Source organism: Hydra vulgaris, chromosome 02, assembly GCF_038396675.1.
Source record: "Hydra vulgaris chromosome 02, alternate assembly HydraT2T_AEP".
Taxonomy (NCBI): Eukaryota; Metazoa; Cnidaria; class Hydrozoa; order Anthoathecata; family Hydridae; genus Hydra; species Hydra vulgaris.
In genome coordinates, this window is record NC_088921.1 from 47,200,079 (window position 1) to 47,217,597 (window position 17,519).

Below are 17,519 nucleotides of genomic sequence, written 5' to 3' on the forward strand. Positions count from 1 at the left end.
GTTATGACCTCGTAAAGTTGACAACCCCTCAAATAGAGGGGGTTTCATACTTTCCTATGTCGCCATTTATGTACGATAAGAAATTTTTTTAGGTGAATATTGTTCCCAGGCTCCTATCATTGTAATTTTTTGTAAAACATTATTTTTTGATACCAGTATCAATATTACAAAACTTAAAGTTTGCACCATCTCTGGAAGTTACCCATTTTGAATACCAAAAATTCATGACCAGTCCGTTTAACCCCCTTTTTTTTGAAAGACGTCGACAGAATATTTTTAAAATCTAGGCCTTAATAGAACAAAATACAATGGTTTTGAAAATGTAATCCGTTTCTGGTGTCCTTTTTTTTTCGTAAGAAATATTTCCACTATGGTTGCAATAATGAGATGATTAGTTGTGTTGAAAATAACGCAATTTTCGGAATAATAATTTTTTTTTAATGTACTATAATGTTCGATACAATATATTTCCATAATTTATATTGTTATACACGTACAATTAAAAAATAACGAAAATATTTTTTTAAATAAATATTAAAAAAAGGTCGTAAAGCACTGTTTCAATATAACTTTACCAAATATTCGTGTTAAAAGAGGGTCATCTATATTTTGATAACGCGCGTTTGTACTAAAACATATTTTGTAATCAGAAATTTTTTGTACAAAGCATTTTTTTGTTCTAAAAAATCTCATTAAAATTGTTTTTTAGTATTTATTGATTATCTCTAAAATTTGATTATAAAATTAACTAAAAAGATTTTCCTCTTTTTTTACCATCTTTACGCGCGGTTATAAATAAAAAAAAAAGCGCAAATACTAAAACTTATGCTTTAAAATCATTGAAAGTTTTATCTATTTTTTTTTTAAATATCTTTCAAACCACAATCCTCAAACGTCATAACATTCAAAAGGATATTAAACTAATTTAGTTTTCCGTAATAATACTTAGATTAAACTCCTATTCCGGAAACTTACTTAAGAATTGCAGCGCTGATCAAAACAACTCTAATATTTATGATTTTTTTGCAGGTAGGCTGGCGCTTACTTTTAAATCTTTAAAACTTTTAACTTTAATATAAGAGTATTGTTAAGTATAAAAAAAAGCGTTCAATTTCTATAACTTGACTTCTGTTTTTCTATTTGCAGAGTTTAGATGGCCAAATGTTCCAAAATAAAAAACTTTAGAAATCTTTTATTTGTTTCTACTTCCAAAAGAATGTCATTGTTTTATTACAAGCTTTTCTTGTAAAAATCAAATAGAAATAAAGACTGCTTATATTTTTTATTACGTGATTTATTTTAAACTTCTTGAAAGCTATCGTAAATTACAAATGGGATTCATAATGTACTTCCTGTGTATAAACTGTTTTGCCGCCTGAATGTAATGCAAGACGATGTATCCGGTTTCAAACTCACATACATATTTTGTACGGTTTCCGTTTGTAACCAAGAAACAATGTAAATCAATAACCGCCCTAATTTATAAAATCTAATATTAAAATCAGTAAAAGACTGGAGGAGTTTTGTTCAGTAATTATAATTAATAGCGATTATAAATATCGCATCAAACATTTCAGAAACTATGAAATCTTAAAACACTTTTTACATAAGAAAGAAAAAATAGTAGTTTTTTTTTTTTGTGCATCGTGTATCTGGAAGCTTCACTATTTAATGCGTGTTTGGTAGAGACGTAATTTCCGAACTATTAGCAAAATTAGTTAGTAACGACCGTAAGGTTCGTTTCTATGGATTTTTTAAAACTTTTTTCTTGGTATCAATGTTTATAATTTTCCCCGAATAACTATTTCTCTTCCAAACAATGTTTTGAATTTTGTGTTAAAGTTTGATTACGTTATATTTTGTTTTTTTATTGACATTTGACTTTAGTTTACTATTTATCTTAAAAGTTTATTATTGAAATCGAACAAAGGATTAAAACCAACAGAGCGTGGTAATCAGTCGGAAGACTTATATTATCTCTAATAAGGCAACGGAAGTAGAGTTAAAAAATTTAAGCGTTCATTTCAAAAATATATGTTCGAATAAATAAACAAGAGATTGCTGTCTTTAACGTTGCTTTTTTAAACGAAAATTTATTTTAAGAGAAACTAAAATGGTTGACACTATTGAAACGGATGAAACAGAGTATAAGCATGGAAACACAGAGGTGGAAGGAACATTGTCAGGTAAACCTACGTTATTTTCCTTATATTGATAAATACTAATAATATCATTTATAAAACTAACACCAGCCGAGTAAATGGTCGTGAAACATAGTGCGGCATTAATATGTTTTAATGTTTTTTATTTTTAAGTTGTTACGAAATAAGAAAATCAAAAGTATTAAGAAATGGAATTTACACAAAAAATTAGGAGAAAATGAGTTCTAACGGCAACTTTCAAGAGTTATAAAAAATGTAAACAACGCAAAAGTATTTTCTTAATATTATTATTTATTTTCATTTTCAATAAACAATTCAATAAATAATAATTTTTTTTATAAAATTTGCTATTTGAAGTTTTTTTTCTAAGTTAATTATAAAATAATACACACCATAATTATTTCTAACTTATATACACTAATACTTGCATAATTTACTTGCTCCAAGTTAGATTGTAAATTTATTGTAAATACTAAATATTAAAAAAGGTGAGTTTTAACATTACACATTTGTCAATGTGTCATACTTAACTGTCGTTAATAAAAAATTTTTTTTTGCTAAGTTATTTATATTTCCATATAATTCAATAATTTGTAAAAACGTAACTAATTATTTTTGATTTGGATCGCCATTCAGTGAATTTCGGGATGTGATCTTTAGGCCCGCTATTTAAACCTTGGGAAGAAGGAGTTGGGTATTGACAATTATTGTCTCAAGCCGTTAATTTAAATTTAGTAACATGTAATATATCATAATGTAATTACCAGAGTGACTGCTTCGACCTTTTATGTTTAAGTAAGTCAAAAAAACAAACAAGCTAAATTTGTTTTTTGAATATTATTAGTGCTTTTGAAAAAATTAACTACATTTCTTCATTTACGTCAAATCGCATTTTTGTATTTGACATGATTTTTCAGTCTTGCACAACTTTATATAAGATGACATCACAGCTATTTACGTTTATTTATTATTTGGAATTGATTGAAATGTTTTAAAAATGGAACAAAGTTACTATACTTTACAGTGTTGTTTTATTTGTGTTGGCATTCAAAATATCAGATCTGACCTTTATTATTATTATTTTTTTTTTTTTTGTAATGCTTATATGGTTTATTTACATTAAATAGATGTAAAACAAACTTTTTTAAAAATTAATTCAACTGTAAATATCCTTCTATTTTTTTATTTTTTTGTACAACAAAACGTGTGCTCGGCAAAAGTAGGTACTATAATAAATTTAAACAAAAATAATTTGGGCACCTAGAAATTTGAATATACAACAGTGGCAAAGAATTTAAATTCGGTATTTTTCAATTTACGGACATATTAACCCGGGGCTCAACCACCCAAGTGTCTTGTGTTTCGAAACGAATGTTGCTTCCAATTATACTATCTATTTATTTGTTGCTATTATTTATTCTGACTTAGGCACTCAACAACAGAACTTTAAATAAATGGCTTTTTTTCTTTTAATTATTTTTGTTTAACAAAGATCCTGAGCAATAAAAATTAAACACCGACAATAAAAAAATTTAAATTGCTGTTAACCAAGCATTAAGTTTGGCAAAAATAATAAAAAGACTACTTAATTCTTTTACCAGGTTGTTGTTTTTTTAACGTCAGTATTTAATTACTTTTTTCAAAAGATATCCGTTAAATAGAAAAATTATTAGCCCAATCCTATCCGAACTCAAATTTCTGCCGAAAACATGGTGCAAACTTGCATTTTTATACAAAAATTACGTCGAAATTATGAAAGTCTCCTAAAATATTTATCCTTAAATTCAAATAAACCGGAATTGTTTTTAAAAAACTTTAAAAAGATAGATTAATTTATGCACAAATGTATTAGCTTGTTTCACACACAATTATGTGAATTTCAAAAAATCTTCTATAAAATATAAATTAAATGCGTTGGCTTAATTTAAAAATAAATCAAATCTTATCTTTTCGGCCATTCAAAACGATCTCAAAGTTAGTTTTAGTGTTAAGAGAGAAAAAGTATTTCGGTTCGAGCGTTGCAAATTTTTTAACCAATCAAAATTAAATACGGGAATGTTAAAAATGTCGTTTGAAAAAATATCGGAAGCGGAAAAGAGGAAGCGGTTTTTGTTATGTACGTCAAATTAAATGTTTTAAAATGCCTTTTTAGTTTTTAATTTTAGCTTGTACCAAAATTGTTTTTATTCTTTAAAAACACGTTTAAAAATCTTTACAAGAGCTTTTATTTTTTGTAGAGAGATCTTATAATTTTTTGGAAATTTTAAATGTAAGATATTTAAGGTTGCTCTTATTTTAAAGATCTAAATATAACATTATAATTATAATGATAAACCGGGTTTAAATTTTTTTTCTAACTTTTTACTCGTTAAACTATGGGCTTCTTTTGCGCCACTTTTAATGGTAATTCTGCTCTTAATTCCTCTACTCCACACCATGCTGTTGTTGCAACCCGAAGTGTTTAAAAAATGGTTTAACCGCTTTGATGTGTGTGCGTACACGCACATTTTAAATCAAGTTTTTTTTTTTAATATTATAGTTTTAGTTTTTGATGTTATAGTTTTATACACACACTAAACTATAATATTAACACTAAATTATTTTGACTATATGTAATAGCCCGGTTTAACTTTTAATATAAAAAAGATATTACATAGATAAAGTTATTTTTGAGTTGTTTTTTTTGGTAAAATATCTCGCAGAGATTTTCAAAAAAATCTTTTACTTTTTGTACTAAAACAAACAAAAAGTGAAGAAATATTCACGAACTTTTTTTTAATTAACAAGTATACTCAAATAGCAAATTCTGTAAACATTTTTTTTATTTATTCAATTAATTTTCTACCAAGTTTGCGATAACTTTGAATAGGGGTAAAATGTATTCAACCGAATAATCGATAAAACAACAGTAACAGCAACAACAAAAAACAAAAAAAAAACAGCTTTAGAAATAAAGATTGAAATCACCCAAACAATTCAGATTTATTGCAAACGATCAAAGTTTTAGACTTAAGTGAATTATTCGCGAGAGAAAAAAAAAAGTTAAATTTAAGTTATTAGACAATGATAAAAAAGTATTATTCACATCGTTATCATTAAAGTAATTACTTTACATTAGTTGTTAACACTATTTATAAACATCCTTGAAATGAAAAAATATTGTTTCAAAAATATTTATATTGATTCATATTATTAATATGAACCAATATAAATATGTACCATGCGACAGTTTTTCTAACATTTTTGTTGATTTAAACGTTACATATTGTTGATTTTAACAAAATTTATTAAGTTAAAGAAGCAAAAAAAAAAGAAAAAATTGTGTGGGTGGGGGGAGTTTACATTCTGAACCACCCTTTTGGGTACTGCATTAGAATAACTATAAAAATAAAGGAAGCTATCAGAATCGATTTTTTTTAAAATTTTTCTCCATCAATCTAGTTTTTTAAAATCAGTTCTCAAAATAAAGATATCGACCTAAACTTATCATTTTTATGTTTCTACTAGAAAGCTGAATTTAAAACAGATCGCCTAAAGCAGTCTAAATATTTTAATATTTTTTTAAATTGAAGACATTTTTTTAAATGAAAATTTTTAATGAAACTAACTTTCTAATAAGATAATGTTCCTTTAGGTATTGCTTTTAAATTTTTAGATTCTTCAAAATTTCTGTCAACAAAATTCTTTACTTTTCCTGAAGACTTTTTTGAATACTTTTTTTGAGAGTGGACTAGCTGTTATGGTTTTGACAATACGGCCATCCAAGAAGTGAAAAGTTTTCACAACAGTAGATATGGGAATATTTGATACAATTTTCTTTATTACATCAGTTATTGGTGAAAGTGATTTTACATTAATAGGAGATTGAGTTGGGTGGCTGTTTTTGGAAATGGCTAATGGTTTAGGGTTTACTAATTTTTCTTTATGCTATCGAAGCATCTAGATTTAAACTTTACTTATAAATAAAAACACAAAGATACTATGGTAACAGACATATATCAAATAAATTTTGAGTAAAGTAGTTTACTGTGAGTAATCTACTTTTATAAATGTATGACAAAGTTAGTTAATTGTATATATTATACAGTATGTATAAATCCTTTTTATTGTATTGCTCATACTGGTAGTTTCAAAGAAATTAATATGACTATACCAGCTGACTTATTTTGTATATCTCTGAATGATACACCAAATAAATGAGAAATTTTTTATTTCTTTTGCAATACCAGTTGCTTGTGACATCAAAAATAATGTTCAGAATATGTGAAATGCAGCCATAACAATGAGGATGAGGTCTTTTAACAAACTTTTAAACGAATTAATGTGTTTTTTATGTTTATAGCATTGTCAGTCAATGGTTAAAAATGCTATAAAAATTCATAATAAAGTTTTTAAGTTTAAACGATCCTAATAAAGTTTTGAGCAATGTGACTAAATTGTCATAATGCTCAAAACTTTATAAGGATCAACTTTATAAAACTTTATTTATTTCATCTGCCGTTTATTCATCAGAATGACTTGATGTTCCTGTAAAATATTTAATATAGGCTATATATTATTTATATATATTGTACTATATAAATAAGTATAACAAACCTTGATTAATTGCTGGTATATATTATTTCTGATTTCTGAAATAGTTTCTAATGTCAGATGTTATATATTTAATAAGAAAGTTTGATCTCCACCATGTCTCTGGTAGTTCTGCACTCAACTTTTTTCTCTGTGCAGCAACTTTGTCGAGATTTGTGTTTCAGAGTTATAGAGTTGAGAGAGAGTTGTAACCACAAAAGTAGCCTCCTTGACTGTAGTGGCCTTCTTATCCTTGGGGAAGAGAATAAAAAAATTTAAAAAAATTTATTATATATATTTGGGTGTCCAAAAAAACAACATTTTTGAAAAATATATGCAGAGACCCCCTTAATGTGTTCTATCTAATACAAAAACACTAGATTTAAAATTTTTTTGAATAAAAAATATTTAAGGGGTCCCTCAAGACCCTCGAATATTTAATGGGTCCCTAATATTTTCTAAAAAAAATTTTTTTTAAATATGTCATTCTGGTACTCAAATGAAGCGAAGTTATATAAAAATTTCAAAAATAATATAGATTTCAAATATAGAATTGTTATTTTTGGTTTTATTACATGAAAAATTACGTTTTTTAACAAAAAACAAAAAAAATGCATTTTTTATGTATTTTATGACAATTTTGATAAATAAGTTAAAATTTTTCCAAATCAAATATTATTTTTGAAATTTTAATATAGTTTTGCTTCATTTGAGTACCAGGTTGACTAACTTTTAAAAAACTTTTTTTTTGAAAATATTAGGGACCCATTAAATATTCGAGGGTCTTGAGGGACCCCTTAAAATATTTTTTATTCAAAAAAATTTTAAATCGAGTGTTTTTGTATTAGATAGAACACATTAAGGGGGTCTCTGCATATATTTTTCAAAAATGTTGTTTTTTGGGACACCCTAATGTATATATTTCATATATATTTTAGAAATATACCAGTAAAGTAAATACATAATTTGTATAAAGTACTAGTAATATGGTTTTGCCTGTAGGCAACATCTTTGATAAAATGGGTGAAGAAGAAAGCAATGTCAATGCAAAGTTAAGTTTTTTTATGTTCCACCCACATTCCAAGAAAATATATCTATATATCTATCTATCTATCTATCTGTATATATATATATATATATATATATATATATATATATATATATATATATATATATATATATATATATATATATATATATATATGTATATAAATATATGTATATATATATGTATATATATATATATATATATATATATATATATATATATATATATATATATATATATATATATATATATATGTATGTATATGTATATATATATATATGTGTGTGTGTGTGTGTGTGTGTTTTTGGTTAGGACAGTTTCAACATTTTTCAATGTGCTATCTCATTTGAGTTTCATTTTTAAACATGTCATAACAAAAGCAACACTAAACTGTTTCCATTTTGCTAATTTAGCCTATAGGTTAAAATGAATGGGCAACAAAGGTTTTAATTCTGCCCTCTATATGGCCTGTTTTACTTATTATATCAATCAAAATATCTTCATAAATATCTGTTAATAATTATAATATCAAGCAAAATATCTTCTAAATATTTCCATCGACTAGTTTTTAGTTATATGAGTGGCACCAAACCTAATTTTATAAATAATAATCAAGTTTGTAATTTTTAATTTTATGGTTAAATAAATGGATTAAAAAAAAAATCTGAAGTTTAAATTAAATTAACTACAAATTTGCATTTTACAGCAAGGTTGGTGAAAATTAAAATAATAGTAATTTTAAAATCTTTTTTTGATTATCTACTATGATCATGTGTTATTTAATATATTACAGCAGCTAGGCCTAAATAATTTTTAATAAGATCAAGATATTCTATGTTTGCAAATCAAAGTTTGAAAAGTACGGTAGTATATATATATATATATATATATATATATATATATATATATATATATATATATATATATATATATATATATATATATATATATATATTTATATATTTTTATATATATATATATATATATATATAAATTAAAAATTAAAACATACCAAAACAATAAGATTATTAGTCAATTTGAATCAAATTGAGTCTCCTGTTTGTTTATGAAATTTTAATATAATTAAAAATATTATTGTAGTTAACTTATATTATTGTAGTTAACACTATTTTAATAGTGAATTTTTCACTTTTTTGAAAAAAAGTACTCTTTACCTGCTACCACTTTATGGGTATTTTTTAAAAATGTATTCTCTGATTGTGCAAACTATTGACAAACTTTGTTGTTGAGTCAACATAAGTGAAAACTGGCATAAGTTTGAATGAAGTTGGAGTAAAAACATACCGAGTGCAAATCTGCATAAATACATTAAAGAATATTAGAAACACCTTGCATTAGTGGAAACATCCAGAGGTACAATCTGTCATATTTTATGAAAAAATTGTAGGTAGACTCGTGTTAATGATTGCTCCTACAAAAATGTTAATTCACTTGCAGCAAAATATACATACATCTACTGTTGGGTTTTGGTTAAAGTAGGCTGTATTTTTTTTAAATATGTATTTATCGAAATAAATATTAGGACTTTTTTTCCAGTTCGACCTATTTGCTTGCATGCAAATTTGCAAAAAAAGTTTGCACATATGCAAATTTGTACTTATCCAGATTTACACTCTTGACTTTCACATATACACTTGTTTGCAGTTCACAGTTAGTCTTGACTGATGGAACCTAGAATTTGTAATATTAATACAATAGTTTAATGGGCTGTGAGAAATGACATTTTATTTTTTGATAATTTTTTGTTAAAAATATTTTGATTATTCTTCTTTTATTCTTCTGCTTTTATTATGTCACTTGTATTTCCTAATATGAAATTGTTTACAATTTTTATAGCTTCCAGACGTTCAGTTCATCTATGGGAGTTTTTGTTGGAACTGCTAATGGATGATTCATTTATATCTATGATTGAATGGACAGACGAAATTAATGGAGAGTTTAAACTAAAAAATAGCGAAGCTGTTGCGAAGAAATGGGGAGAGCGCAAACAGAAAGAAGGGATGAACTATGACAAATTAAGCAGAGCATTACGATATTATTACAGTAAAGATATTATTCAAAAGGTAGTTTTTGAGGCAATTTATTAAAATTAAAAGTTTGATCATTTACATTATTATCAAGTATTGTGCATATTTCTAACAATAGGTTGGTAAAACTTTTATCTTTCTCTAATTCTAACCTTTACTTCAGTAAATTTATACATGGATGCTAAATATTTTGTACCTGGACTTAAGGCTGGGGGGGGATTTTTTCATACTATTGTGTGGCCAACAATAAAATGAGGGGGGTGGGGGGAGGACAGAAAGAAAGGGATTAGGAATGTGATATTTTTCAAATTTTGTTCCTTATAACAATATTTTTATTTGCACAAAAAAAAAAAAAAAGGAAAATCTTTTAATATTTTCCTAATTTTGTCATGCCTGTAAGTTAAGTGCGTTAGTAATTGACCATGTGCCCCTAGTTGACCATTTAGAAGGAAAATTGTTGAAATAAACCTGTATCTGGTAGAATGATTTTAAAAAAAGGTAGAAACTACTCTCTTACCATTTGGCTGTACACACGTAAATGCTACAAATATTTGGCTGCTTTAAACAAGGATGGCAAAACGTTAATGTGCTATGCTCTTGCCAAATTTTTAGTCTTCCACAATTTGCTAAGGACACATCTCAAATAAGGTTAATTTAAAAAGATAAGTACCCTTTTTTTAAATTTAAATCATTAAATTTTGAAATAGATATGTTTGATATGGTTGATCACTAATTAAAAGTTATTTATTGTCTGTTTACTCTCAGTTACGAGGGTGGTCAAGTAATGGATCAGAGATTTTCAAATATTTAGTAATTGACCAGGGTGGTCAATTACTCAGTAATTCCTTTGCTCATCTTAAATCATGGTAATATGCATGGTTCATGTTTTTGATTTATTAGATCACCAATTTTCATAATTTTTTTAACAAGAAAGAGCAGCTAAAATATCAATAAAGCAAGAAGAGAAAATGAAAGGGAACCAGAAGGAAAAACAAAAAAAAAGTAAACTAAAAATTAAGAAAACATTATGAAGAGTCAGACTCATCAATTTTTTATTTCTGAGCTTAACAATGGTAAAGATTCTGACTGGTATAAAGATTCTTCAGATGAAGATACAATTACTCTGTAAATAGATTACTTTGTAACTGTAGAGTATGAAGGGAGCCATTTTTAGAAAATAAAATAAAAAGTTCTTGATGGCTACGAGAACCACAACTGTTAATGATGGCGAGTACAAGGGAATAAATACAAAGGAAAATCCGCTATTCAAATTTATGTTCTCGATGTCGGTCACACCTTGTATCAGAAATTAACGCCTTATTCATCATTTCATTTAATAAAAATGTATCTGTGTTGCATCACTTCAAAAGTATTTAATGTGTCTTTGCAATTTTTTAAAGAAATTAAACAATTAAATTATTACTGCTTTCATTTATCTCTCATTGAACATATAGTCAACTACTCTCATTGAACAGTCAACTGCTCTCATTGAACATATAGTCAACTACTCTCATTAAACAGTCAACTACTCTCATTGAACATTCAACTACTTAAGCAAAGGATGGCCAAGAACTGAAAGTAAATTTGAGGCTCAATTACTAACATAAAATCATGCTTTAAAAAAACTGCTAAAAAAACAAAGATAGTACCTTGTAAAATATTGCTTAACAGTTTGCTATAAGGTTATATATATTATAATAGTAAGCTCTTTTAACTATTTGAATCATATAATTTATATAAGACTATATAATTTGCAAAGCTATCTGACAGTCATGGAATTTTTTCTCTTAAGAGGTCACTTACTGGTACATTTACCTTGAGAGTAAAGTGTTTTTTTTTTTAATATTTACAATTTTACTTAATTTTGAAGTCATAAAACATTTCTTTAGAGGCCTCATACAACAAAAGTTAAAAAAAAAAAATTATTTATAAAAGCTAATTTTGTTGAAAAGGACAAATATTATTTTTTTAAGTATTAAGCTTTAATCCAAATGCAGGAATGGATTTCTTTTATTATAATATTTTTAAATACTTTTATTTCCTCATTATTATTTCTTTGCTAGATTTTGATTTTGTAATGTTGTAAATATTAATTTCCTGTTACTGTGCAGAAGTTTAATATTTACTTAACCAATCAATCAATGTTATACTATATGATTGGTAAATTTAATTTAATTACTTTTCAATCATGTATAAAAGGAAGTCAAATAATATGACACATCCAAACTAAAGAAGCATATAATTCATTTTTTACTAAATAGTGTGAAAAATGTTTCCAAAAAACACAGTTTTTATTTAGTTTTGTTAATCTCCTAAAAGAGATTTTTTTTAATAAATTATGGAAAAGTTATTGGATTATATTGTTGGCTGCCAAAAGAAATGTTTAACGAGAATACAAGGTCTTTTAAACCCATTAACATTTTCAAGTAACAAAAAATAATTTATAATCAAGAACTGGTTTCTTTGGTTGTGGAATTTTTTTGATTTGTTTACAACAGTTTGCTTTTACCAAAGAGAATACTTTGGAGTTACATTAAAAAGAAAGTTTTTTAAAGCAGGTAAATAGAGAGAAGAAGAAAAGCTTAACAAAAAGAAAAAGGCAATTTTTATACTATTTAACACTGGACTAATAATGATTCAAATAGTTATATTTTAAAGAAATAACAAGACAAATTAATGGTTCTCAAAAATACAACAAAAAATTTTTTATGAATTTAGAATAAATTTATAAACTAATGTTATACTCATATGTTCTTTACAATGATGCAGACTTGATATTAATTTTTAGAAATGATTGTTCCTTTTTTTATAGAAATGTGAAGATATCACTATCAATGGCAATAATTTTAAAAACATGAGATATTCTCTCGCTTATGAATATCGCTCTACTTATGAAAATTATGTAGTAGTTGTTACAAAAGCTTACAGAATATATGTAAAGAAATAGGATCAAATAATCAAAGCTACAGACAGATTGTATCTGAAAAAGAATAATATGCTTCTCTTAATAAAAGTCTTGAATCTATAAGCGTGTCACCTACTAAGGTTGAATCAGTGACAAAACACATTAACAATTACCGTTTGCCAAAAGCAAACTTAATCAACTTATTGAAGCAACAGCAACAAAATTAAATTATGATCCTATTATTACATTGACACTCATACAACTAACTTCTACAATTGATAAACGAAACAATTTAAACTAAATAATGTGATATCATACTCCCTAAAAATACGGATGTTTAACTAAAGCTAAAAAAATTAAGGAATTTTGTATAAATCATAATCAAAAAATAAAATGTTGTTTTCCCTCGAAACAATTGATCTTGTTCATAGCTTTTAATAAAGTAACAAGTACAGATGAATGATGCTTGGAAAGAATAGACTTATTCACTTTAGGGTATAGGCAGCACATACAAAAAGACTGGTATTGATAAATTTAAAAAAAGTTGATATAGTATTTACATTCGAGCACTTAAATTTTTTGTAGCCTTTGTTCAAGATGGTATATAACCACAAATTTGTCTGCATCTCACAGAGTTTGTTTTTGTTACCAGAATGTTAAGCTGTTAGCTGATACTCTTAAAATTGCCAAAGACTATAGAGATTTGATGGGAATGATTGCTTGCATTATGGAAAATGCAGAATGCATGTTATGTTAATGTCTATTATGTCCTATTATTAATGATTTAAATGAATTCTCAACAGTAAAGTTTGACAATATCAATAAAGAAATAATGATTATTCAATTGCAACATACAGATACAACTAAACAGATCAATCAAAAAACTATTATCGAAGACTTTATTATTTCATATAAGTTGAACTTATATGAAATAAAGTACATGAACTAAAAAATAATTCACTAATAGCTAAAAGTGAAGCCAAGTACATATAAAAACTGTAAAGAGTTATCACAATGAGTGTATATTAACTAAGTGAATAAGTTAACTTCCAATATGTCGTTCTGAATAATGTGCAAAGTCGGAATAAATAGATATGTTCATTTCATCCTATTATTATATACTATAAATCAAATAGTTTACAAATATATGTGTTGTTTTGCTTCCTTTCTGGTGATGCTGAGCTTGATGTATACTTGATATATATATATATATATATATATATATATATATATATATATATATATATATATGTATATATATATATATATATATATATATATATATATATATATATATATATATATATATATATATATATATATATATATATATATATATATATATATATATATATATATATTATAAAACAGTTTATTAGCAATTTCATCAAGGCAAACATTCTACAAATTAATAGTACTTTACTGATGGATGTGCAGCATGAAATAAAAACTTTATTAATCTCTACGATCACAAAAAAGACTTTCATATTGATGCTGAATGGTTGTTTTTTTTTTTCTTACAAACCATGGTAAGTCTATTTGTCGACACAGTAAAAAATAAATGCACCAGCCAGTTTAAAAAGAATTGTGACTGAACAAATTTTAGATGAAGCTATATATTTATTAATTTGGTATGAAATGATGAAAGTGTTACGTTCCTGGCAAGATTCCTCCCATTGTAAATTATTTATGTTTTTTGTCATGTCAACAATAGATATTTAGTGTTAAAATTATTAATACTCAATTATAGTAGCTAATGTTAGTTACACGGATTTGCACTATCCCTGATGATATATATCGCTTTTAAATTTTGTGAAATATAAAAAACATTTAGTTTATAATGGTTTATAAAACATAAATAAACTTCAATCATCATTACAACCAAGGTTTACAATGGGAGGAATCTTGCCAGGAACATAATGCTTTCATCATTTCATACCAATTAATAAATCTACAGCTTCTTTTAAAAGAATGAGTTAAAAAAAATGTTTACACATTTAACCTTGTGCAGATATCAAATATGGATTATGTAGCTTGCAAGTATGATAACTTTTGATAAAATATAATTAAAACCAAGAAAGATGAAGGAGATTATAAATTTCAATTTATGCATCCACATTTTTTTTCATCCAAATTTTTCTTGGTCCACATGAGAAGATATGTGTTGGGTGCCATTGAATCATGTCTTATATACAATCAATGTTTTATGTCATTTATGCAAGATTTCCAAAATTCAGTTAGTAAAAGTTATTAAATAAAATAATCAAGATTTACAGAAAAAACTTCTATTGCATAGTTGTTTTTAATTTTATATTTTATTTTTTCAAATGTAACTGTATATATATATATATATATATATATATATATATATATATATATATATATATATATATATATATATATATATATATATATATATATATATATATATATATATATATATATATATATATATATATATATATATATTATATATATATATATATAGGTGCAATTATCTAGTACAATATAGAGTAAAAAATTTGAACCACAAAAAAATCCTTTTAGCCACTTTATGAGTTTAAAATTTAGCAAAAAAAGTTTTTTGTTAATTTTGACCCTCTAACCATAAGTTTACCTCAGGTACAAAATAGTTATTGATGCATAAATTTATTATTGACCTCAAAACTAAGTTTTTACTACTTAAAATTAAGATATAGCTAATTTTGTTAAAAATAAATTAGCAATTAATTATATGCTAAATAAGCTTTACAGTCAGTTTTTAGAACAGACTGCAGTATTATTGTTTTTAATGTTAATAAAATATTAATAATAAAATTATTAATATTATTAATATTACTGTTTTTACTATATTTATCTTAAATTAGGTCAGTGGACGTAGATTTGTGTATAAATTTATTCCATCGACTGAAATGCATACAGCAGTTGACTCAATTAAGGCATGTATGGTTCGTCAAGGACGAAGAAACGTATCTACTGGACCATTTCCAAATCAACAAGCTTTAGCTCAAATAAGGTCTAGAACTATTCGGAATAATCCTGATATGAAAGGTTATATTCATTACCAGCCTTTAAGACAAGGTAGCGTATCTCCACCACACAAACAGTCTCGCGATTCCTTCAATTCATCTTCACCTTTGTCTCCACGCCGCGAATCTAACGATGTTTTCAATAGTAGAGATACAAATGAGGTTTTTGTTGAAGATAAAATGGATAATCCTAACTCACATAAAGATTTAATGTCTAGAAATGTTTACAGCAGAAACGGTTTTCACGAAGAACAAAATAAACAATCTAGACCACGGTTTTATTCCGACATAGAACATGCTTTACATGACAATAAAAGACGAATTATTCAATATAATAGTAATTATGGTTCATCTGTTGATGAGCGATCATATAATACCTTAATAAAAGGAGCTTTTGACAGTAACAACGATTTAACCATGCGGTTACACAGTCGGTCAGGCGAGAGGGATGTTTCACCTGAGCATTATGCTTTTCATAGTCGCGATCAACTTTTAAAAGATTATGAAGGAGTTCGTCGAAATGTTTCATTACCATGTGAAACAAAGGTAAAAAACTCTTCAGATGACCAATGTGATTCTTATTCTAATAACAGAAAAAGACCTCATATTTCACATGAGTACGTTATTCAAACTAATCAACAAACTCTATATGAAAGACGAAAAATTCCTTCCCTTGATATCGATATCGAAACAAAACCAAAACCTGTTAACTCAACAAATGAATATATTGACTTAAATGCGCATTCAAAGTTTTATGCGTCATCACCTCTTATAAAGCCTGCAATTATAAAACTGAGCGAAGCCCTAGGCTCACTTAGTGACGCTAAACTTGAGTCAGAACAAAACAAAAAGTATTATTCCCCTGGATTAACTAAATGCGAAGGGCGTTATTTTACTTTTCCCGAAAAAGATTGCCTAAGATCAGAGCACAAGTCCTTATCTCATTCATGTTCACCACCGCGTGTTTCACCGGATCCATCTACATATCAACCTCCTCCCGGCTATGTACTTCGCAAATACGTTTCTTTAGTTGACGTTTGGACTCAAACCACGCAGACAACTGAAGTCTGTACTTCTTCAGTTATTACATCTAGAAAAGAATTACTGAAAGCTTCAAATACAAATTTCAGAAACGGATTGTTAAGTAGTAGTGAGGGGGAAAAAACAATACAGAGCAAATTAGAAAATATCGAAAACGATATAAGTGCGACGCAGAAGACAAAAGATTTTTTTTCTATAGAGTCGTTAAACGCAGATAGTTCACCTGCTGTAAATGGAGATAAAACACACGATGATATTGTTCAAAGTTGCAATTGTGGATGCATGGACATACAAAATAAAGTTCATTTTCAAAACGGAAGTTCTGTTGTATATAAACATGAGATATATTAAATGCGTTAAAAGCATTTTGTTTTCTTTGTTAGTCACTGCGTATCGAATACGTGCAGTTTTTTGTCTGTAGTTATTATAATTATATTTATATATCTAACTTACGACATACAAAAGAAATATGTATAAAATAAAAAACAAATCGAAATTTATTAAATGTAAATGATCTTTGGATTTTTCGAGTCGATTATAAATAGGTAAAACTGTGGCTAGTTAGATTATAAGCAAAATTTACACTGATGCTTATTTTTTAGTTTTTTTCAGAAAACGGCTGCGATTGTTTTATACTTTTTGAGTTGTTTTGCTATAGGAATTTTAAATAAATGTTTTCGAATTCCAATGTTTTAAAATTAAAAGCTAACAGAA

The 17,519-nt window shown here is 26.2% G+C and overlaps 1 protein-coding gene across 2 annotated transcripts; it reads left to right on the forward strand.

Annotated features, from left to right (window-relative positions):
- Positions 1-973: 973 nt before the first annotated feature.
- Positions 974-17,170, forward strand: LOC100212612 (uncharacterized). 2 transcript variants are annotated; one of them, XM_065791135.1, is made up of 4 exons: positions 974-1,029; positions 1,147-2,186; positions 9,640-9,866; positions 15,603-17,170. In XM_065791135.1, exons 2-4 carry the CDS (start codon positions 2,114-2,116, stop codon positions 17,154-17,156), a joined length of 1,854 nt encoding a protein of 617 aa, XP_065647207.1. In that variant the 5' UTR covers positions 974-1,029; positions 1,147-2,113; the 3' UTR covers positions 17,157-17,170. The 2 variants fall into 2 exon arrangements, with proteins under 2 accessions (XP_065647207.1, XP_065647208.1); XM_065791136.1 differs by lacking the exons at positions 974-1,029; positions 1,147-2,186 and adding an exon at positions 5,009-5,262.
- Positions 17,171-17,519: the final 349 nt, after the last annotated feature.